Source organism: Lissotriton vulgaris, chromosome 2_1 (assembly GCF_964263255.1).
Source record: "Lissotriton vulgaris chromosome 2_1, aLisVul1.2, whole genome shotgun sequence".
In the NCBI taxonomy this organism is placed as follows: Eukaryota; Metazoa; Chordata; class Amphibia; order Caudata; family Salamandridae; genus Lissotriton; species Lissotriton vulgaris.
In genome coordinates, this window is record NC_141687.1 from 2,023,908,251 (window position 1) to 2,023,932,948 (window position 24,698).

Here is a 24,698-nt window from a genome sequence, read left to right on the forward strand (position 1 = left end):
TGAAACAGCAAAATGGTGTTTTTGGTAGGTTTGAAACCCATCCCCTTTGTGAGTTATGAAGACATTTTCGACTTGCAAAATGAATTTACCTACCTATACAAGACCGTAATTAGGAAGGGTGTAAAATAAGCGCCCCTTCCTGTTTGCTTCTTAGGGTGTAAGCAGTGATCTGTGGGACCACTACCTGCTCCCCATGACGTTTTCCCAAAAGGACTTTTTTAAGCAGAGTTTCCTTCAAGGAACACGAGTTGCATAATAAAAAAAAAAATGTTAATCCCTTTTGGGAATTCAAACTGAGGGATGGTGGTTTGCTGATTGATTGCTGTGTTGGTAGCCAATCGTAGCGAGTTACAAATAACGACCTGCCTAATTAATATTCAGATGGTTCTGAGACGCCCTTCGAATGGACATTTCGCAAAGATATAGGTTACATTACAAGACGGATTGCGAAACAGAGGGTGTGCAGAGACCAGGATTATTTAAGCATATTATTCTTTAAACAGGTCATGCTGAATGATAATTGCTTTTTAAGTTTTGCTTATATTTGTTGTGAAACTCTCCCGAGACGTGTGTTTATATAGTCAATATCTGTCTAAAAAGCTAGATTTAATAATTATAATATTAATATTAAAATAATTATATTTAATAATATTCATGTATTTTGTCCTTTGCGAATATGAAGCTCATGGTTTCCTGAAATGGAACAGAGGAGAGAAGGATGCGGCAGACCCAGCACATCAAAGGGCTGGAGGAAAGCATGGGGGAGGAGGGGGGAGCAGGGGGTGACAAGTCTTACTCTGGTTTAGCAAGTTTGCTTCAACGGGAAAGGAGCATGATCGTGAATAACATTTCCAAACATGTTTTCATCATGAAATGAATATTTCTGCAGACACGAAGCTTATGTTAAGAAGAACGATGCAGAATGTTGGTGGACACGATTAATACTAAATGGACAACACAATAACAACACATTGCAATGAATTTACATTCCACATTTTCATGCATTACAAATCACAAATACTTTAAAGTTGGGCGGGGGCCACGGTCGCTAAGATTCGAGGTCAAAACGCGTTATGTCACGTCTTTGCTGCATTGGTTACTGAACAGCTGCTCACAGAGCACACCCGCGGGTAGGATCTCAACATTTGTACATTTAAAAAAACGCATATTTGCACTATCTTCACTCCAAATAATACATAAAAGCGAGTCTTCCAAGTTAAAAACTGACCTTTCTCAGTCTTACCTGGCAGAGATTTCTGCTGAAGATCCGTCCTTTTAGCCAATGTTCCTGTGTCTCGCGTTTCACAGAGGGTGTTTAGTTCATCCTGCACAGAATTTGTGGAAATATTAGTTTAAAAAGTAAAACATTCAAGAACTAACATACCAAGAGACTGCACCCACCTCTGTCCCATCAGGGTGGACCAGAAACAGCTCTCAGCTAGGCACACTGCTGTTGGCGCTCACCCTTCCCCCTCGTTCACAACACGCAGGAATCCACAGTGAGCTGAGCACCGCTGGGGCACAGACGCCCACCGGTTATTGGTGGCGTATGGGACAAAGAAGAGTCACCAGAGGCTCAGAAACAACCAAGGTACATGAATGCATACGTCACTCACCACTCTCCTATACTGTGTGTGTGGTCGGAGACCGAAGAGGGTAAGCCCTTATCCACTTCCCCAGTCAGGGAAGCATACCAGCCATGCTTGGTCTGGAAGCCTTAGGGTACAGGGGACAGGAAAGGGTTCCCTAAAAGACGTAGCCACTCATAGCTTTCATCTCTTTCCACAGCTCTGGTGCCAGACCTCCAGGGCACTTTGCCCGCACTCCACCATCTGATTTAACCACGGGCATGGCTGGCTTTGGGGGGCATTATCCATCACCTATCCCTGGGTATGTCCTGGTACCAGGCTGAAACCACGTCTTCCAGTATGATCCTTTCTCACCCCATCACCATTCACAGGGGGAGAGCTGGCCAGCCTCCTCCTCATGTTCACGTCTGCGGGTGGAACAATGGTTTTAGCTGGGCACTTTAAACCTTGGTTAGAAGATCCCTTGCATAGTACAAAGAAATCAGTTAGATTTTTCTTACACTGCTTTTGATCAGAAATGGCTTTTATTACAATTGGCTTTGGTAGCAAATGTTACACCACAAACAGTTGGCATCCAACATTTCCCCAAGCTCTTTAGTGGTGAAAAGTAAGATGGGCGTTCTTTTTTAGCCTGAAGGGAAAGGGCAGAGAGGACATAAGAAGGGTGTCCTTCTGAAATATTGAAAACACATAAATCTTTTAACCAGGGGTATGACTGGTCTAATGTTTAAATGCCAAATTACTTCAAGGGGTCACTTTACGGTCTTTTGTGCCACTGTAGAGGTCTGCACCAAAGCATAATTACCTCATGTTGAGGAAACTGCGCTACAAAATTTTGTAAAACAATATTAATTGAAAATTAAGGCGATCAAAATCAAGATGTGGAAAATCCAATACTGTTGGCAGAAGAAACCATCAGAAGAAGTGCTACCAGGGGTGGCTCCTCCTCTATGGCAAAGGAGCATCGCCCCCCTTCCAGCAGCATATAAAAAGAAAAATAAAACAATAATAAACCTGGGTGTATTATTGTTTTATTTTGTTTTCTGAGTCTTGGGGGCGGGGCTAGGGGGATAACATGCCACATCCCACGGGCAGTGGTATGCACTGGTATCAGTGCTCATGACGGTCTGGCCGGCCGTCTCAAGCCGGCCAAACCGCGATGCGTACTGAAGCTCTCTCCAACCCAGCTGCGTTGCTGGGTTGGAGAGAGCAAAGCACAGGCTCCCAGTTTCCCTGGGAGGATGGACTGAAAAAAGCAGCAGGGTATAAGAAAGTTACTCACAGGATAGAAATAACTTCCATTAGCAGATAGTACGCACAGAAATATGTAAAGTTTTTCTTATCCGCTGTTCAAATATTGTAGTACTGCATTAGGAGCACCGGATCCTGATGGTACTCTGCTGAGTCAATCCAATGCTTTGCGTCCAGAGGATCAATCACACGTTCAGGGAAACAATGAACTAATTAAGCAGGGCACAGTTTACAAGAGAGGAATTTAAGTTCACATCAGTTTGTTAACTCTCCTGCCTGGTTACAACACCAATATTATTAAATTATAAAATAAATGTGATGATTTATATAGCGTGCCTTATGACAAGTGAGGGTATCCAGACACTGCCTTTAGGCATGGGGAGATTAAGTGATTTGCCAAGGAACAGAAGATGTTGAGCCGACGCAGAGACTTGAACCCGAATCCACAGCTCCTGAGAAGACAGCTCTAGCAGATACGCCACATCCTGTTTAATACCATTTCACTATCTGACTTTAAGGACCTTCCACAAGATGAAGTCACGACTATTATTAGAAATATGTATATCACTAACTGTGTAGGACAGTCATGCCCTTCATCGATTATCATGGACTTCGACAAGGCCTATAATCACTTATTTTCTATCAAAGAGGCTTAAAATAATCCAAGACTACCCATAGTTAAAAAAGGTTTTCTTCATCCCAAGAATTGAAAGAATGACAAACATTTCCATTACATAATCTTAATAAGGGGGCTACTTCATAGCTGCAAGGATATTTTCAGGTCAATGTGCATTGTGGCAATTTACAACCAGGTTTTCACCCAAAATAGGCAAAAGAGTCAGCTCTGGATGACAATGAGGCAACCATGATCACAATATTAAAAGCGTCTGCTGCGTTTGACACCACAGACACAAAATCCTTTTTGGCTAAGAAAGTGGTGGCAAGTTGCTCTTGGGTGGTTTTATGCCTTCTTGAACAACAGATGCTATGCCAATCTTGCTGTATGTTTTAAAGTACAACTAACACACCAGAACAAGGTCCTTTCGAGCTGTACCGCAATCGGTTAAGTGAGACCACACTCCAGAAAGAGCAATATACTGCACATCAAAATAGATTGATTGAACAGACATGTTTTTAGGTTTTTTTTTAAACTTAAGCAAATTCTGTCCTCTTTTCAACAAGAGAGGATGTTTATGCCACCAAGTGGATTCACATACTCTGAACGATTGCTTTCCCCATTTAGTTTGACTACATTTGGAGACTTACATTGTTTGAGAGGCTGACTGAAATTTATTCTGACTGATATTTACAGAAGCTAACAGCTAATCAATGAGGTTGATTAGTATGAACAATTGTGATTTTAAGATGGCCTTATTTATAAGCAGCCAGTGAACAGCTCACATTATTTTCAGAAATGGTTTCGGGTTTCCATACTCTAAAGATTTATCTGGCCATCCTTATTTTGAATACTTTCATAGTTCTTGCCGATAAGCCTTGAGAAATGACATTTTAAAAGTCAATGCAAGAATATACAAACTCATTGACCAGCTTGACCTTAAGTAGTAAGAACAAAGAAGAGAAGATCCTACATTCAACTCCATCTTCTTCAAGACAATTTCAGACATTTTTATCACAATCCATGCACAGGTGAACAATAACTGGTTACGCCTAATGCCTCTAAATTCACAGTTTTACTGTTGTTCTCCCCCTCAAACACAGAGAGATCAAACAAATACAAGGTAGCCGTTTTAAAATAGATTACTGGGAGAAAGTTTATACTAGGTATTGTTTCGGATTCTTATATGTCCTTGGGTAGCCATGTCTACTAAATTGTGGCTTCCCACATACTTAAAACTCTTACGCAAGTTTCATTTTGTTGCAAGCCCACTGTAATTGTATGGACAAGATTATCATAAGATCCAATAATGAATATTGCTAAGTGTTCAAGCATGGCTTAGCAAAAAGGAACATCTAAACCAAGTGCTACAGAATGCCTTTCCCAAGACTGTTAATGGTAAACAAGCAGGACTTAAACTGATAATAGGTCTGGTAGTGTATGTACATAAGGTAAATTGGTCAGGAAATTAGTGTAGATTTAGGGGCGTATTTGCACTGTAGAAGAACACGATGATAGCGATGGTGTGTTCAACTTATTTTTCATTTTGACACATAAAACCTCAGGTGTGTTTTTAAGTATATATGACCATTTAAATATAGACTTAATGGCGACCTGATGCAATGAAAACCCTTGTCCTCATCTACCACATTTATTATGTCTTTCAGAGCGGCAGTAGTAGTGTTCATACCACTAGAATTTTTCAGCAGAGAAAATAGTAAGAAATGCGTTACTTACCTGTAACTGCAGTTATCCAGTATTAGTGTCTTTCATAGATTCACATGCCTGAATCATTCCCCGTCGTCGAGACGGGAGCCTCCGGTATATAAAAAAGTAATGTCCTAAGACATACCTAAAGAGAATAGGCCTAAGGGTCTCACCTTAGTGACCTATCTAGATCCTTATGCAGGAAGGACCAAACAGAGCAGGCTCCAGGGTCCCACCTTGGTAGCCTATCTGTGTCCTTTTGTAAAAAAGGACCAAAGTAAAAGGAACAACCAATCAGCTACTACCTCCCTCTAGAACCTTCCTGTGAGGAGCCTCAGTCTCTCAGATTTTCGTACGCACCAAGTTGGTTAGGTGTAAACCTGTTAGAGAGAGGTGAGTCCTTCCAGGGGAGGCGGGAGGGTGCATGTGAATCTATGAAAGACACTAATACTGGATAACTGCAGTTACAGGTAAGTAACGCATTTCTTATCCAGTATTTGGGTGTCTTTCATAGATTCACATGCCTGAATCAGAGTAGCCAGCAATACAATATGCACATTCTGTGTTGGTACAGTAAACATAAATCTGCAGATAAGAAACATTTGTGACTGTAAACCAACAGCATACAATGTCATGCAGTATCTAGTAATAAAGAAATGTGCATACCAAGCATGGATGGCGGGAAGTAGGAGGGCTCACCTCATTGGAATAGATGGCGAAGCACTGCTCTGCCCACTGCTGCATCTTTCGTCAGCTCAGCATCCAAGCAGTAGTGCCTGGTGAAGGTATGCGGGGACTTCCATGTCGCCGTTCTACAGATGTCCAGGAGTGGCACTCCAGCAAACAGTGCCGCAGACGTGGACATGGCTCTGGTGGAATGGGCTTTGGCTCGTGAGTCCAGAGGTCGCCCAGCCTTGTCATGGCAGAGAGTTATCGCTGAAGAGATCCACCTTGATATACTTTGTTTTGTTAAGGGCATGCCCTTCCTTGGTCTGCTGAATGCGACAAAGAGTTGGGATGATTTCCTGAATTGCCTTGTTCTGTCAAGATAGAATTTGAGGCATCTCTTAAGGTCTAAAGAATGCAGTGTTCTCTCAGCCGAAGTAGATGGGTTCGGAAAGAACGATTTGAGAACCACGGGCTCATTTAGATGGAAGTCCGATGGGACTTTGGGTATGAATCGTGGGTTAGTACGCAGGATGACTCTGTCCTCTTTGAATTGTAAGAAAGGGTCTTGGATGGAGAGGGCTTGCAATTCACCGACCCTTCTGGCTGAGGTTAGTGCCAGTAGGAGGGCTGTCTTCCACGACAGGAATTTAATATCCGATTTGTGGATAGGCTCGAAGGGATGCTTCATCAATTGGTGAAGGACCACGTTGAGTTGCCATGACGGAGGGACAGGTTTTGGTCTAGGAAAGGACCTGAAAAGGCCCTTCAGGAATTGTTTGATGAGCCTGTCCGCCCACAGGGAAGGACCCTCAGAAGTTCTAGTGAACCTAGAAATTGCTGCCAGGTGAACCTTGATGGACGCATGGGCAAGTCCTGAGTGCGCCAGGTGTAGTAAATATGGCAGTAGTTGCTGTGGGGTGACATGGAAAGGGTGTAGACCTTCTTTCGCACACCAGACACAGAAGCGTTTCCATTTGAGAGAATAGGTCTTTTTAGTGCTGTCAGCTCTAGCGTTAGCCAGGACATCTCTACACTCCTGCGGAATGTTCAGGTGGCTGAATTCGCGGTATTCAGGAGCCAGGCTGACAATTTCAGAGGGCCCAGGTTCGGGTGGAGAATCTGTCCTTGAGACATTGTGAGCAGGGTCGGATGACTGTGTAGGCGAAGAGGTGGTTGGATAGACAGACGATGAAGTTCCGTGTGCCAGTGCTGCCTCGGCCAGGATGGGGCGATGAGGATCAGAGTGCAGGGCTCCGATTTCATCTTCCTGATTACTCTGGGTATTAGTGGGAATGGCGGAAAGGCGTAAGCAAACACGTTCTGCCAAGCTATGGAAAATGCATTCCCTAGTGTTCCTGGTTGGGGAAGCCTGCTTGCGAAGCTTGGGCATTTGGCGTTCTCCCTGGTGGCAAAGAGGTCTATCTGTGGTGTTCCCCACTTCGCGAAGATGTAGTCCATCGCTCCCGCATCCAGCTCCCATTCGTGGGATAGAGACTGTTCTCTGCTCAGGGCGTCCACTAGGGCATTGTCTTTGCCCGGAACGTATTCGGCTTTGAGTGTTATGCCATGTTGGAGGAGCCAGTTCCAGACTTTGAGATTCTCTCTCTCTCTCTCTCTCTCTCTCTCTCGAGAGAGAGAGAGAACACGTCCCTCCCTGTTTGTTCAGGTAGTGCATCGTCGTGGCGTTGTCTGTCCTGACTAGCACTGGGGAGTTTCGGATGCGTGGGAGGAACGATTGGAGCACCAGGAAAACTGCCCTTAGCTCCAGAATGTTGATATGGAGTTTGGATTCCTGTGGCGTCCATTTGCCGTTGGTCTGAAGTTCTTGCAGGACTGCACCCCAGCCTTCCAAGGATGCGTCCGTGGTGACTATGTGTGGTTGTGCCGGAAGCAGGAAAGGCAGTCCTTGCGACAGGTGTTTGGTCGACCTCCACCATTGTAAATTGTTGACCATATGTTGGGTGACTCGTATGCAGTCTTCGAAGGATCCCGCAGCTTGTGTCCACTGCCTTGTCAGTTCTTCCTGAAGGGACGCATTTTTAGGCGGCAGTGCGGGATGAGCAGAATGCATGACGACATCATGCCGAGGAGCGACTTGAAGATACGGACAGTCAGAGTCTTTTTGGATGCCACAAACTTGACTAAGGAGATAAGTTTCGATTTTCTCTCCTGTGATGGGAAGGCTCTTGCACGTTCCGTGTCCAGGGTCGCTCCAAGGAAAGTGATGACTTTGTTTGGTGTCAGCGATGACTTCTCTTTGTTGAGGGTCAGGCCTAATCGGCGGAAAAGATGCAGACAGGCGCTGGAAGATGCGGCTGCGGCTGCTGTCGACGGTGCCTTTACCAGCCAGTCGTCCAGGTATGGGAAGACCTGGCGTCCCTGCTGGCGAAGGAAGGCTGCGACAGGAGAAAGGCATTTTGTAAAGATCCGTGGGGCAGATTTGAGGCCGAACGGGAGGACACGGAATTGGTAGTGGACTCCTGCGACTGCGAACCTGAGGTACTTCCTGTGTCCTTTGAGGATAGGGATGTGATAATAGGCGTCCTGGAGATCCAGTGATGTCATGTAGTCGCCTTATTCCAGAAGTCCCAGGATCTCTTGTAGCGTGACCATACGGAACAACTGTTTCTTTAGGAACACATTGAGTGCCCTCAGGTCGAGGATCGGTCTCCATTTCTTGCCTTTTTTGTGAATTAGGAAGAAGTGGGAATAGAACCCCTCCCCCTTCTGGGCGTGAGGAACTGTTTCTATTGCGCCCTTTTGAAGCATGGAAGCTATTTCTTGGAGAAGCAGCCTTAGGTGTCTGTGAGGGCGCTTGACAGGTGGTGTCGGTGGGGGATTTGAGAGGAATTCCAGTGAGTGGCCGAATTGAAAAAGTTGTAGAACCCACCGGTCCGTTGTTATTTGCCGCCAATTTTGTAGGTAAAAAGAGAGTTTTCCTCCAAGCCGTAAAGAATGTGATGGTGGAGGGGCTGGCCAATTGATAGATTGGCGATTGCCTGCGGGTCTCTTCTGTCCTTTCCCTCTGTAGGACGATTTGTTGTAGGAGGTTTGGCGTCCCGACTGGTTTTGACGCTGTTGGAACTGCGTCTTGCCCTGTGAGTACGAGTCAGAGGACTTGTTTTGGTAGGAACCCCTGTAGGAGGATTGTCCTCTTCCTCTGTTGGTACGAAAGGACTGATTACGAGACTGTAGAGTACCCAGAGCTCTGGCCGTATCGGTGTCCTTCTTGATGGCGGTGAGGGCTTCATCGATCTTTTCGCCGAAAAGATGATCACCGTCATAAGGCATATCAATTATTTTGGTTTGGACCTCCTGTCTGAAAGAGGTGGCCTTAAGCCAACCTTGACGTCTTAGAACGGCGGCGCCTGCCAACTGTCTGAAGCCAGTCATGGCTACGTCGATGGCACAGTCTATCAATTCTGAAGCCGAAGTTTGGCCTTCGAGGAGAAGCGAGTGCGCCTCCGATTTCGAATCCTCTGGAAGGTCAGCAAGATAGGGCGCGATGTCCGCCCAGAGTTGACGGTTGTAGCGTCCCAGAAGAGCAATGGAGTTGGCGATCTTCACCGTCGTCGCAGATGTAGTGGAAAAGCGTTTTCCTACGGCGTCCAGCTTCCTGCCTTCTTTATCAGGTGGAGTTGATAAGGGGGATGCAGGGTTGCGCGAATTCTTCTGCGCCGCTTGAGTGACCACGGAGTCCGCCTTGGGGTGACCCGTGAGGCATGCTGGAGCCGAAGATGTAGCCTTATATTTTTTGTCAAGTCTGGGTACTACAACCTGCAGGGAAGCTGGAGACTGCATGAGTTGTTTGCCCTGTTTCAGTAGGTAATCAATGATCGGGATCGACCTTGTTGTTTTCTTCGTTGGTTCCTTAAAATCATAGAGGAAACATTCAGTTTCCTGTGTTTCCATGGACATATGGAACCTTTTGGCTGCCCTTTCCATGAGGTTATGAAAACTTCCAATGTCTGCGGGCGGAGACTCCGAGGATTGTGGTTCCGGAGAGGCTGGAGAGTGAGTGATATAATCTTGGTCGGCATCCGCGTCTGTGTCATCGTCGCGAACTTCTCCTTCTTCATGGTCCCTCTCATCGTCATCGGACGAGATGGGGTCTTGTGCTGGGTCTTGCGTCCTAGGAAGTACCAGCGGAGGTGGCTTATGCCGTGGCACAGGCGCAGGAACGGGCACAGTAACCTGCGGGGTTGGAGGAACAACAGGAGTGGCCTTTACTGGAAACCGCTCCTTGTAGTCTTGTATGAGGAAACGCAAGTCCGAAACTAAGGATGCTGGCAGGCACACCATTGGTGTCACTTTAGTGTGAACCTGAGTATTGACAGCTGGAGTCACAGGTTCCTCAACTTCCTGCTCTTCGTCGGTACTCTGGCACTTAAGTACCAGTTCCGAAGGACTAGTGGCCTGGGTAAACGGTTCCTCATCCATTTCTTGGTCTTGTAAGAAGCAGGATGGTGTTAGTTGCTGCACCTTACTAGGTGATGTCATCTCCGGTGTAATCGGTTTTTTGGTAATTCTGATTGTAACATGGGATGTTTGGGCATCCATAGCATGTGAGAGGAGCTCAGACTCCTTCCAGGCACCAGTTGCCATCAGCGCCTGTGACGATGGCGTCGTCAAGGAGCTTTCCGTCGTCGGCTGAATTTTTGGTTTCGTCGACGGTATGACCGTCGTCGACGCCCTCGTCGACGGTGACTTCGTCGTCGATAACTTGTCCGTCGTCGACGGTTTCGTCAACGCCGCCGTCGACGGGGTGCTCCTCGTCGACGTCGCTGCTTTCGTCGACGGTGTCGACGTCGATGTCTTCGTCGTCGGCCGTGTCGTCGACGGCGCACTCCTAGACGTCGATGGAATGGTGGATGAAAGCGGTCTACCCGTCGACGATGAAGAGGTCATTTTCGTCGACGATGAAGACGCTGACGAGGCCGTCGTCGTCGACACTGTTGTCGTCGACGTAGAGACGGTTTTCAGCATTGAGGAGGTCGTCGACGCCGTCGTCATCGTGGTAATCAGTGGCTGCTTCCTGGGGACAGGAAGGTCCTTGCCAGACACGGTAGGCTTGCCCTCTGAAGACTTTTTGGCCTTCTTAGGAGGGGTGTCTGAGGGGCCAGGCGAGGAAACCCTAGGCCTCTTCAAGGAAAACTGCGAGGCGCCAGACATGCTCTCACCTTCGGAAACCAAGTCGCCTTCTGGTCTGTCCTTAAGTCTATTCAGCCATATTAGAAGTCTCCCTTCCCGGTCTTTCTGGGTTTTATGGGAGAATTTACGACATATTTTGCAGTCCTTGGCCTGGTGGTCAGGGTAGAGACAGTATAGACAGGTCTCATGTTGGTCATCCACGTGAAGCCTCAATTTGCCACAGGAGGCACAGGCTTGAAAGAGTCCTTTCTTTTTGCTATCAGCCATAGCAAAGAAGTCGAAAAAGTATCGGATTTAGATGAAAAATCAAGATTCCTGAGGAGAACTCAGGTGGAGACTCCCTAGCACAACGTGCGGTAGAAAATCTGAGAGACTGAGGCTCCTCACAGGAAGGTTCTAGAGGGAGGTAGTAGCTGATTGGTTGTTCCTTTTACTTTGGTCCTTTTTTACAAAAGGACACAGATAGGCTACCAAGGTGGGACCCTGGAGCCTGCTCTGTTTGGTCCTTCCTGCATAAGGACCTAGATAGGTCACTAAGGTGAGACCCTTAGGCCTATTCTCTTTAGGTATGTCTTAGGACATTACTTTTTTATATACCGGAGGCTCCCATCTCGACGACGGGGAATGATTCAGGCATGTGAATCTATGAAAGACACCCAAATACTGGATAAGTTGAGAATCTTGTTCATCGGTTTTCTAAATCACTTGCCAAGTTGGATCACACAATCATATGGTTTAGGGTTGTCCTTTAGACGGGACTCTTGATAAAGAAGACAAGGCAACTTCCATTATATTGGTAGTGGGGCCTTGGTCCCCAGAAACAGTCCGGAATAAACTACGCTTGGGGAAAAGAGTCCTAGCACATTTATCAGATGCCACAGAAGTACTTAGGCTGGGTTTGTAGCCTCAGCTGGAGTAATTAGGTTCGGATCTGTTTTAGCTGTTCCACCTAGATTATTTTTTATTTTAAAACCATCTGTTTTTTTATCTTTGCTGCATGTTTCATTCACTTCACTGTATGCTTTGCTATAATACAATTGAGTGCTAAAAGCTAGTTCTCTCCTTTCAAAATAAGGGCTGCTGACTGCTGCGCAGTGGGGGTAAAAGGCACTGCGCTGGTTACAGGTGATCATGTGTGCTCCCTTGTGGGGGCTGAGCAAGTGGGATAACTGTCTAACTCAGACATCCAGGGATCTGTCCAAAGATAGCCTGTCACAGATGGGACCTTTAATAAACTGATTATGGCCTGGTCAGGCCTTATAATTTAATTGGACTCCCAAAACGAAATATATCAATTTATTTTAACTAAAGTGTTAATCTTTAGTACTTCGCTGTATTCATTCTGCAGATAAAAATTCAACTGAAACATCAACTTTGCATTGGCTCAACCTTAAGAAAACATTAACATAACTTTCTACAGGTTAAATAGATTCCAGAAATACTTGGCACCAAATCTCCTAACCTTTGCTAAAAAGAACTTTGAGCTTTTATTGCATGAGACCAAATCCACCTTGGCAGCCTGGGAAAATCATGCACTCTCTTGGGTGGAACAGATAACCGCACTAAAGATGAAATTCTTTGTTTAAAAAATGTTTTCTACATTTTTATTTTGAAAACTGAGCAAAAGGAGACGATGCATGCATGATACAAAAGAGCTGGAAACCAAATCCAGTGATAGCATGAAAAAATGTTAAGTGTGATCTATCATGCTCCAGCCACCACCCCCTTCCAAAACACCAGACAGTCTGCATCCAGTTCTTTACGGATCTCCGCACCCCAGTTTATGCAACAATACGGCATTTAACGAAGTTCCTCTTCATTTCAGGGCATATCAGTCTTTTTCACCCACTGTGCTCAAAGTGCACCCAGGAGTAATAATGCAGCTATTTACCCTACACATTGCAAAATCTCCTCGAGCACCCCCTTGAGGCATACGTCGTTTTTTCGGCAGTCCTAACCATGTTCATTCCCAGTTTCCATTCTTGTATAGTTGGGCATTCTCTCACTCCACAATATCGCGCAATATCCCTTTTAGTTACAATAAGGCTGAGCCACAAAGCTGTAGTTGAGCACGTGGTAAATCATCATCATTAGGGATCAACAGGATAAGGAATTTAGAGTCCAATGGATGTTCGGCCGAGAGCACTCTGCCGAGTTCCCTAGTAATATCCCCCAGTAGCCCTAAATTAAGGGGCAACTCCAAATCTTCTCTCCTACCTCCCAAACAGTATTGGGGTCTGTGTAATATTTTTAATTGAACTAAGCGCAGTCAAACTTAAATTGCTACCTCTTGTAGTGCATCATGGCCACCTCCCAGTCAATGTCCTCAAGCACTTCCCACTTCTCCCATCTTCCCTGTAGGTTACGTAGGTTATCAGGCATCAGGCATTGCCTTTTGGGCTTAGGATCTTCATCTTTAGCCATGGTGGCTTGCACTGAAAATGTCACATGCAGGGAACTAGGAGGCATGTTCAAGTTCTTTGGTAGTGATAGTGACCTCTCTGGGGGCGTGGCTTAGGCGCCGATGAAACAGGCGGCGTGAGCCGATAGCTCCGCGCCCGATCCCCTGATTAATCCTGCAAAACTGAGTCATAGTTGGCCTGGGACCGAGGGATCAGTGTCGGACCGAAGGCGGCACAGTTCGCGACCAACATCCTGGCTGGAGGAGGTCGAGCACCGGAGTTATCCTGGTTGAATTGGAGCCGGGACAGTCCGAGACGGAGCACCCAAAATGGGGACGGTCCCTTCCTGGTGACCTTGTGAGGAGCGGACCGGCTTTGAGATCGGTGGCCACCTGAGCGGAGGTGAAGCTGAGGAGGGTTGGCGGCTGCCCGGCGCGGAGTTCTGTGCCCTACGGAGGGTCGCTGTGGGGGACGACCGGTGCCGCCTGGTGGCTGGGGAGATCGGACCTGCGCACCAAGTTGGCGGACACCGGGCTGACGATTGCGGAGCAGCAGTGATCCCTGGTTGGAGATCGGAGCTCGGTGGAGGCTCGGGGCAGGTTCTGGCTGGCGGCGGCCACTGCCCAAGGACAGACCGGAGCCGAGCTGCACTGGCCGCTATTGCGGCGAAGGGCGGACTGTGCCTGCTTCTGGTGGCCCGGGAGGGGACACGTCCCAACACGAACGAGCGTGGGCGACCCCCCGGTGATAGCGTGCACTGAGGAGCTGAGAGGGGCCGCTGGATGTGAGGGGTGCCCCTGGTGCGACTGCGGATTACCCGGTGCCCATCCGGGTTGGACAGAGCCGCCACTGGACGACTGGGCCTGCCTGACGGAGCCCGCTCGCGCAGGAGGAGACGGAGAGCCCCGGAGGAACGTCGAGGAACTGAGCGGTGCCCACCCGCGCGTCTGGTAAGACTGACCGGCCGGAGGGCGGGCCGCAGTGCGGGACGTCCTGGATGAGAGCCCTCCTGATAGCTCCTGATCGCTGGGGACTGGAAGAGAGGCCTGGAGCGAGGAACGCAGGAGGGACACCTTCACGCTGCACGTGTACAAGCGGTACAAGCGGTGTACAAGCCTACCTTCACTGCGCGGCTGATGAGTGGTATATCCTTGGGGCAGCGAGGATATCTGGTGCTCTGTGGTGTGGAGGACTGTGAGGCCCTGGAAGCGGGCGGTGCTGCCCAAGGCAACCCGGTGATACTGGACAGTGGAGAGGACAACGGGGCCTAGGAAGGTGAGGCGACATTAGTGGGGTGCCCGGCTTGATCGGGGAGACCCTGGGCGAAGAGCTGCCAGCTGATGGTGGGGAGGGCCCCCGGAAGGGTGTGAGGTGCGGGACCTGGACTGGCTGAGGCGGAGGGAGCCTCCCTTTGGAGCCTCGATTATCGGCTGAGATAGAGTGCGGAGACTTTGGGGCCCAACAGGCACAGGTGCTTGGGGACCCGGGGCGGACCGGTGGACCAGGACCCAAGCGCGTGCAGGATACTGTTGGTCAAGTGGGTGCCCGTGCGTATGCCTGGCATGCGGGGTGGCCTGGGACTGTAGTGTACGCAGGAGGCGGATTGGATTATCCTGGGCTCAGCGGAGGTGTTTGTGGAGGACCCAACAGCGCAGCTACAGGCGAGCACGGCCGGACTATAGCGGAGCCCTGCAGACCTCGGAAGCGGAGAGTCGCTCCCAAAGGCGCTAACCAGCGGGACGGTGAAGAGTGCGGCCGGAGCGATGAAACCTGGAACGGCGGAGGGAAGCGTAGCACCCAAGACTGTCGGTCCAAACGGTGCAGAGGCGATGGAGGGCTCGGAAGTGGAAATAAGACTGGGCAAGCGCCTAGATCAGATTCTGGATGCCATTACTGCAACCAAAGACTCCCTCCATAATGACATTGCACAGGTGGCGACGGGGTTGGGCCTCCTGAAGGCGGATCATGCGAAGCTGATGGACAGGGTGAAGGACGCTGAATCGACGGTGCAAGAACTGAAACCGGCGGTAGTTATGGTGGAACGGAAGCTGGAAGGCGCGCTGCAAAGACTGTCAGCTCTTGAGAAAAGGGCAGAGGATGCAGAAAGTAGGAACAGACGCAATAATGTGCGTGTGGTCGGCCTGCCAGAAAAAATTGAAGGGGCGGACATGATCACATACCTGGAGAACTGGCTGCCGACGCAGGTGGCCCCGGAGGGCCTCTCCCCCTTCTTCACGCTGGAGAGGGCACACAGGGTCCCGGCCAGGCCGCCGACACTGGGGGGTCCTCCTAGGCCGGTGGTGGCTCGCTTACTCCACTATAAGGACAGGGATCTGCTGATCCAGAATGCGCGAACGTTGGGCCCATTTAAAGTGGAGAACAGTTCGGTGACTATTTTCCCAGATTATACCCAAGAGATCCAGAGGGCCAGGGCTTCTTTTCTAGCGATCAAGAAGGAACTCAGGAACGAGGGGATCCAATATTCTTTACTGTTCCCAGCCAAATTGCGGATTATCCTAGATGGCATGACTCAGTTTTTTATGACGCCCGACGAAGCCTGGACCTGGCTGGAGACCTATAGAGCGGGTACTGACCGCAGGCATAAATCTGAGACTGACCGGCCGAAGCCGACTAGGGTGCGGCAATCTCAACGGCTCCGGAAACGGCATAAGACCCAGCAGGCCCAGCTGCTTGCGCAGTTGGCGGCGGATAGACAAGGGGCCCTGGAGGCGACGGCGACCATCACGGGATCGAGAAGGGAATTGCTAACGGAAGGTTCTGCATCTGAGGACGACAAGAGACAGTCGGGGGCTGAGATTTCGGATGTTGATAGCAACTTGGGGCCGGAGGTGACTCCCCGATCGGCGGACGATTTGTGACTTGGTCGACCCCCAGAAGGCGAAGCGGGGCAAGACCGCCTATGGCAGGCAACAGACGTCATGGTATCCTTCCAGTGCACAGTACACGGCCCCTGGCCAATGGGGAGGGGATCATGGGGCGGAGGGAAGGGGCGAAGGCTGCCGCTTGTCGGGTCATAACCACCCTCCTATTGCCCTTAAGGCAACCTGCAGTGGCTACTGCAGGGTAGAATTGTTCAGTTGATGTGGGAGGTTTGGATGGGGGCAATTGCGCTGTTGCTGGTTCCTGTCCTGGGGGTCGGGGGGTTGGGGGTTTTGAGGGGTGTTTGGAGGGGGGGCATTTTTGTTGCTGGTGTGTGCTGCGGAGCTGGGGTTGAAACACGGAGGTTGAAGGGTAGCAATGGGGACGGTGCCTGAGCTGAAGTGCGTCACGTGGAATGTGCGGGCCTACACACCATGTCCAGACGTCATAAAGTGCATGCATACCTGGTACGCCGGGGAGTCCACATTGCGATGCTCCAAGAGACTCATCTCACTAGGCTGGAATGCGCGGCGCTCCAGAGGCGATGGAGGGGGCAAGTGTTTGGCACAGCGTACTCAGCCTTTGCAAGGGGGTATTGATTTGGGTACGGGCGGGGATTCCCTTCCAGGTGACGAGTCAGACGATTGACCCGGAGGGCAGATATGTGGGGGTGGCGGGGAGACTCTATGGTAGGGAAGTGGCGTTCTGCAGTATCTACACCCCGAACACTGATCAATCCCGCTTTTTTGACTCCATTTCGGGCCTACTAGCTCAATATCTGGCAGGGCAGGTCGTATTGGGAGGGGATTTCAATTCTGTCACTGATGTCACCCTGGACAGGTCACACCCCCCACTGGTCACATCCCCGGTGCGCAGAATGGCGAAGCATAGGAGCGAATGGCAGACTGAATGGGGGCTGATTGATGTATGGCGGGGACACCACCCTAGGGACAGGGATTACTCCTTCTTTTCGGCTCTACACGAGTTGCATGTCAGGATTGATACGATCCTCTGCGACCCCACCACTGCCTCGTTAGTAAAGCACACTGAGTACCTAGCGAGGACGATTTCTGACCACAACCCCCAGCTGCTCTCTCTCCAATGGCAGAGGGTGAGGACGGCGATTCCCAATTGGCGACTGAACCCGGATGCATTGGAAGATCAGGTCTTCAAAGCTACGGTCCGGGAGGGGGCAGAATCATACTTTGAGACTAATAGGGGCACGGCCTCTACTCGGGGGTTGGAATGGGATGCATTCAAGGTGGTCATGAGAGGCCTCTGTATTGGGAAGCATTCTGGAGAAAGGAAGGTGGTGCTGGAAGAGGTCAGGAAAGCGGAGGATGCATTGAGGGAAGTGGAGAAGCAGAGACCAGAGAGGGGAGCATTGCAGGCGCGACTACTAGAGGCTAAAGAATTAGTGGCCTCGGTGACCGAGAGGCTCAGATGTTATGACTATAAGCAATACATAGCAAGGGTCCATGCTGAGGGCGACAAGGTGGGCACGCTACTAGCGAGGCTAGCGAACCCAGAGCCACGGGGATGTGCAATACTGAGCGTGCGGTTGGAGTCGGGGGACACTGTCCACTCCCAGGGGGCGATACTATCTCGTTTTACTGAATATTATGGGACCCTGTACCAGAGCCGATTGGAGTTGGAGGGTGCCGAGCTATCCGATTACCTGGCAGAGGTCACTTTTCCACTGCTTGAGGTTGAGGAGGCTAAGACCCTGGGCGATGTGATCACGCTAGCGGAGGTTAGGGGGGCTATCAAGCACATGGCGCGAAGGAAGACTCCGGGGGTAGATGGCCTCCCGGTTGAATTCTATGCCCAATTTGTGGACATCCTGGCACCACAGTTATTGGAGGTCTACAATGAGGCGCTGCAACTGGGCCGGCTACCTGGCTCGATGAGGGAAGCGCTGATTGTGCCTCTGTTGAAACCGGGTAAGGATGGTGCGGACGTGACCTCTTATAGGCCACTGTCTATGCTGACGGTTGATTATAAAATCTTGAGTCGTATCCTGGCCACCCGACTGCAGCCGCACATGACATCCTTGGTGCACAGCGACCAGGCTGGTTTCATCCCCACTCGGAACACCTCAGCTAATATCCGCTGGCTTGTCCGAGTACTGGGTGGGGAGATGGATCCGGGCGACGGGCCTGCGGTACTATCAGTGGATATAGAAAAAGCGTTCGACAGTCTGGAATGGGGCTACTTGAACGTGGTGCTGCGGAGGTTTGGTCTCGGGACGGGGTTCCGGCGCTGGACGAGGGTGTTGTACTCGTCGGCCACTGCCAGGGTTCGACTGGGTTCGGTGATCTCCGCTGCGTACCCGGTCCAAAGAGGCACACAGCAGGGATGCTCGCTGTCGCCCCTATTGTTTGCCCTTGCAATAGAACCATTAGCGATTCGAGCGCGGTCGGGGCTGATACAGGAAGGGATCGTGTGTCGAGGTGAACGACATCATATCTCGCTTTACGCGGACGATCTCTTGCTGTTCCTGGAGGACGCGGAGGGGGCACTGAAGAGAGCAGTAGATGCGCTTACGGGGTTTGGAGTCCTATCAGGTCTTAGAGTGAATTGGCGCAAAACTTGCCTTTTCCGGGTGAGAGCAGGGACGCCGCAACCGCAGTTGCCGGCGGAAGTGATCTGGGAAGACTCCTGTTTCACCTATCTGGGAGTTAGGATCTATCATACGGCTGAGGGGTTGCTGGAAGGGAACTTGAGTCGATGCATGAGAGCCCTGCGGGGCTCGATGGCGTTCTGGGCCACGCTTCCGCTGGCGGCAGTGGGGAGAGTGGCACTGCTTAAAATGGTAGCACTGCCTCGACTATTGTATTATTTCAGGACTCTGCCTATCTGGGTCCCACCTCGGTTCTTCAAGGACCTGCGGACCCTCACCACTGGCTTCATTTGGGGGACTGGGAGGAGGCGAGTAGCGCTGGACACTTTGCAGAGGCCGAAACTCGACGGAGGGATGGCTGTCCCTGATTTCGAACTTTATTATCTGGCGGCACAGCTACAATTCCTTACGCAACAAGTTGCGAGGGAATTTCGGGGTCCTGATCAACACAGAGGCATGGGGGTCCCGAGACATGTCCTCTCTTATATTATAATGGACCAGCGGCTGGACGTTCGGGATCTGACGCTAGAGGAGAAAACGTTGAGGTTATGCTGGAACAGAAGTCGGAAACGGGCGGGGGTGGTACACCCATATGCCCCGGAGATACCCCTGGGCATGTTAACGGCACTACCGCATGGAGGGGATTGGACCCCCCTTTCGGACTGGGAAGAGTTGGGACTCCAGGTGATAGGCGACTTGTACGCTGAAGGGGAACTACTGCCTTTCCAGGTGGTGCAGGACCAGTTCGGGGCGCCAGCAGGGCATTTCCTTTTACACATGGCTGTTACGGCAGCGATTAGGAGGCACTGGGGCGGAGGGCAGGGAGAACCAGCAACTGCACTGGCTTGCCAGTATGTTGTGATGGCTGCGGGGACGGTCAAGGCGATCACGTGTCTCCAGTCGCGCATGCTCCGGGAAGGACAGTCGAACCTTCCTGTTTTGAAGCAGAAATGGGAGGAAAGTATAGGAAAGCCCATACCGGATGCGACATGGGGCCATCTCCTGCAGAGAGCAGGGAAGGGCTGCAGGAATGCGCGCTTTCCACAGGTGCATTTCTTTGTGGTCCACAGGGCCTATCTCACTCCGGGTAGGATACGGAGGCATTTCAAGGTGGAAGGGGCGGCTTGCCCCAGGTGTCATCTTCTGGGGGCAGAACTGGATCATATGTTCTGGGATTGTCCGAACTTGGGATCGTACTGGATAGATGTGGGTGAGCTCCTGAACGAAGTGACAGAGAGACAGGTGACCTTTGATAAAGCCGCCTGCTTACTGCTATGGTTTCCCCACACGAGGAAGACGACGGTTACCAATAAGTTTATTGACCTGGGGCTCATACTAGCTCAGAGAGAACTGACGTGGCGCTGGAAATCAGTTGAGGGCCCCTCTAGTAGGCGGTGGGTGGTGGAGCTGAGTAAATGGGCCAAGACTGAGAGTATGATTCGGCTCAGACAGGCAACGCGCACGGCGGATGAGAAGGAACTGGAAGTGGCGCGAGCGTGGGAATGTCTGGTGCAAGCGTTGGAGGACTACAGGTCACAGGAGGAGACTGAGGAAGAGTGAAGCAGCAGATGCATTCCGAGATGGCGCACAGGTGCCTGAGTGTTGTTCCCTTAGCTCCTGCACCAAGATTTACCATTCCGGCAGTAGGCACACACCAGCGGGGGGTTTAGGTTTTGTTATTTTTATTTTTTATTTTTTAGAGATTGGGTGGGAGAGGGTGGGCACGGGGGGGGCTCCTAGGGAAATTAGAAGAGGATCATGGGGCGTGCTGACCATGAGCTGCAGTTAGGCAGGCTGACTCCACCCTGTTTCTTGGGAGGGGGGGAGGGGGCTACCCTGCATCGTTATACCTTGGGGCTTCACCAGAGGGGGCGTTTTCGGATTGGGGTTGGGGGGGGGGAATAGTTATTGGAAAAGCAGCGACATATGATGGACCAGTCGTGAGGGACATTGAATGGAGGTCCGTATAATTGTTTTGTCACTCAGCACCTCCCAGGTCGAAAACTTTTGCCGCCCAGCCTCCGGGATGTGGGCTGAATGGCTGTGTGATGCAGGCGGGACGATAGAGGGGTGGGCGGAGTGTGCAAACTGACTGGGAAATACGTAAGCTGTGTAACTTTGATGCTGCAACAAAAATAAAATAAAAAATAAAATAAAATAAAAAAGTGATAGTGACCTCTCATGCATCAACGTGGTCGTGGGCCGCCTCTCCACTAACCCTATGGTTCTGTACACTTACCGCTGAGGGAGACCAAGGAGTTTCCGGGGTCCGCTTGTGCACTCTATGTGACACAGCAGAAGCTACACCCAGTGAGTGAGGAGGTCCCAGAGGCAGACATAGACCTAGTGATAGGCCTCCCCTTTGGTTGGTGAGTTAGGGTGGATGGTATTTGTAGCACAATTACAGGTGGTGGACATAATCTATATTAATGTCCCAATGCGCGTCAATATCCGGGCCTAAATCTGGTGTATGTCTGAAGCGCCTCGAGGGAGGGTCCACAGTATGCAAAGAGTATCAGATCTCAATATGCTGGTATCCACAACAGGGGGAGGGGGGCAGGCTGGCGAATGATGCCCCCGCAGAAGCATCAATCACTGGATTGCTCACAGGACTGCCTCTTACCTCCACTGGCCATCTCTGCAGGTCGGGATCAAGACTGGGCTCGTCCGGGCCAGAGAGTCCCAGGTGGGAGGGAGCTTAGGCCCAAAGAATGAAGAGTGGCTTGCTCCATGCCTCCAGCACAGTTTCAAGGGGGAGCAGCACCACCCTCGCGGGTCGCTGATAGGGATGTTGTTTTACTCTAGTAGGTAGTGGGAGTGGAGACCTCTCTGCCCGGCCCACCCCAATTCTGTTCATACCTCTCAGAGAAGGTCAAAAGTACAATTGTCCCCTGTGTGGGAAGGTAGAAAACCGACAGACTCCAGGACCTGCTTGCACCTCCAGTACCCAGAGAGTGAAGCACGAGCAGCCTCGTGGACCTGGCCAGAGGGTCACATAGGGTGATTCAATAGGCCCCAATAGGTAGACAATGATGCAATGTGGCAAGCTGTACACAACATCCGCAAAAGATGGTGGACAATAAGTGTAAAAAAGGAGGGGGTGCATAAGCAGGTATAAATGCCAGGATCACAACAGGGACGTATTTAAGTAGGAGGTGTGGGCCTTACACGTTCACAGCACATGCCAGCCATGAGGTCACTTGTCTACAGTACTCAAGGAAGCGGCGTGCTAATGTTGAGGCTACAAGGCTGACAGGCTTGCCGGGATCCAGGGGAAGAGGGGTAAGAAATGGTACAGAATGTGCATTCCTCAGCTCCGCCGGATGTGAAGCGCTTGTGCACAGAATACAGGCAGGTGCAGACTGTGTGCCTTATATGTGTCCTCTTCCGGCCCTGCACCCATGTCTTGCAGGTTATTAGGGCGTGAGGTGGGTCTTAAGGAGACCGGGCAACCCGCACTCGGGAACACGTCATTGCCAAGAGTTAGAGCCCATGCCGCTGGGGAGGCAAAGTTGCCAGATGCACTGTTGCCGGGAACAGCTGCTCCGTACTACGTACAAGGACCAGCTGGTCTGCGACAGTCAGGTCTCCCTAGGCACACCTTCGGACTGGAGAAAGGGGGAGAGGAGCAAATAGATGTTGTCGCTGCAACGTCCTAATAGATTCACCCAGCGCTAAAATGAAGTCAAGCCCTGCAGCATCCTATAATCACTCCCCCCGCCTGGCACTGCCGTAATGCGGGGTAATCCGTGGACTTGCTGGAACCACAGATTACCAATCAATCATAGCATCGGGGTCTAGTTTGTTTTTATTGGTTCACCACGGATGTGTGTGTTATGACAAAGTCTGTGGTCTCCTTTTATGTGTACTCTCTCCATGTAGTTTGTATTTTAATCTTTTGTGTAATAGACTATTGATTTTAGATTGGTTTTTATTGAATGATTTATGTTATTTGTATCAAATATTTCTTACACACACATTTATGAATAAATTGATGTATTTAAACAAAACGGTGTATTTTGAGTTTGGGTTTAACTTTCTATGGATGGTGTAAGTGGAGTGTGAACAGCCTGAGTGACCATTAGGATTGTTCCCAGAATTGTGAGTCTGTGTGACCATTGTAGTGAGTGGAGTAAATCATGCTAGTTATAGGAACCTGTAGCTTTTAGTCCAAAAGGAAACCCCTTTTGTGACATTATTGGATAAAAGGGTCCCTCTCATTTCTTTTAACTATGTTAAATAACTGCTCAATCTTCATACACTAATGGGCGGGCCCAACGAGAGACTGGGAATGACGCCTCTGCCCTGTCCGTAAAAAGGCTGGTATGTGCAAACCTGTATTTCGAAGAGCCTCTGAATCGTTGTGTTTTAAGGTCATAATATTTACCAGCCTCTAGTACGAACGGTACTGGCAGCTTAGGTTTCCCCATTTGCTGCCAGCATGTGGAGGCACTGTTCTTACACTTCTTTGCAGCTTTTGATATTTCTATCAAGTTACTTGCAGTCCTTGTTTTTCTTGAGCTCATGGCATGTTTAGATCTGCCTTGGAGATATGTAAAGGGTCTTTTTAAGACCTCCTGCTCTCTTAGTGGGAAGTTTGGGCATCAGAAACCCGGTATTTTCCAAGAAAGGACGTGCGGTTGCTCGGAGTGTGGCAGTGGCTGGGTCCGAGGGATCCTCTAGCCTACCTTAGTTAACATAATTTGTATATATGCATTTATTTGGACTAAAGAGATGTACCTACATATGTGCATTGCTTTGTATAAATGGGTATAATAAATGTTTTTAAAGATCTATTTATTAGTTCTGCTTAACAAATATACATAGTACTTATAGTTACATTATGCTATGTTTGACATGTATATGTGACTGCATAAATAAGATGTACAATCCTTTCATTTAGCGCCTCGCAATTTGCGACACATTGCGAAAAGTACAACAGTGTGTTTACACTGTTTTACGATTCCCAATGGGGTCGCAAATTGCGAGTCTCATTATTATTAATGAGCCTCTCGCAATTTGCGAACCCATTGTGAATGCCAGGGATGGTGGACTGCTGGGCTCGGCAGACCACCATGTCTGGGACTGCTTTTTAACAAAGTAGATTTTTTTCTTCTAAATGGAGCCCGTTTTCCTTAACCCCTTCCATGCTGGTGACGAACCCCAGCCGTCATGCACTACGGTGCTCGTGTGCTGATGACGGCTGGGGTTCATCATGGCCCGCCCCTGTTCGTTTGTTTACCGCACGGGGGCGGAATCGGGCCAGCAGGGAAGGGGTTAAAGGAAAACGGGATGCATTTAAAAAAAAAAAAACATGAAACATTTTCTTTTTTTTTTTTTACCCCAAGATGGCCGACTGGTGAGGAGCTCCGGTCGAGAGCTCCCAGCCTTTTCGGCTACTATTCCTTGTAACCAACCCCCTCCTTGGACCCTTTTACTCACCTAGGGTCATGCTTAACTATGGTACTCATCTCTCCAATCTCCTGCATTTTGGCTTGAGATCTTCGGAGAAATGGTGACGTTCCGGCCGCGGAGCCCGAGCAACATGGCCGATGCCCGGTGAAGCTGCCTCAACAGCTATAGAGGAGATCGGCTTCGGTTCTCCGCCCTGGCTGTCACCTACCCAGCGGGACATCGGACACAGTTCTCCTCGTCTCTCAGCTGTCTGCTTCCCCACTTGCCTTTCCGACGCAATCACCGAAGATTTGTTGCCGACGGAGCCTATTTTCATCACGGCCGATGCCTGGTTATGAGGTCTGGATGGCTTTGGTGGGGATGGGTTGGGTCCTCCCCTCCAAGACATCCCTCTG

General features: G+C 50.0%; 1 protein-coding gene across 1 annotated transcript in view; it reads right to left on the minus strand.

The window, feature by feature from the left end:
* LOC147733673 (transient receptor potential cation channel subfamily M member 7-like) overlaps nt 1-24,698 on the minus strand; it is a 1,613,265-nt gene that overhangs the window by 251,383 nt on the left and 1,337,184 nt on the right. The window contains exon 28 of the mRNA XM_086958251.1: nt 1,244-1,325. Coding sequence (XP_086814377.1) covers nt 1,244-1,325 — 82 coding nt within the window. The remainder of the gene's footprint in view (nt 1-1,243; nt 1,326-24,698) is intronic.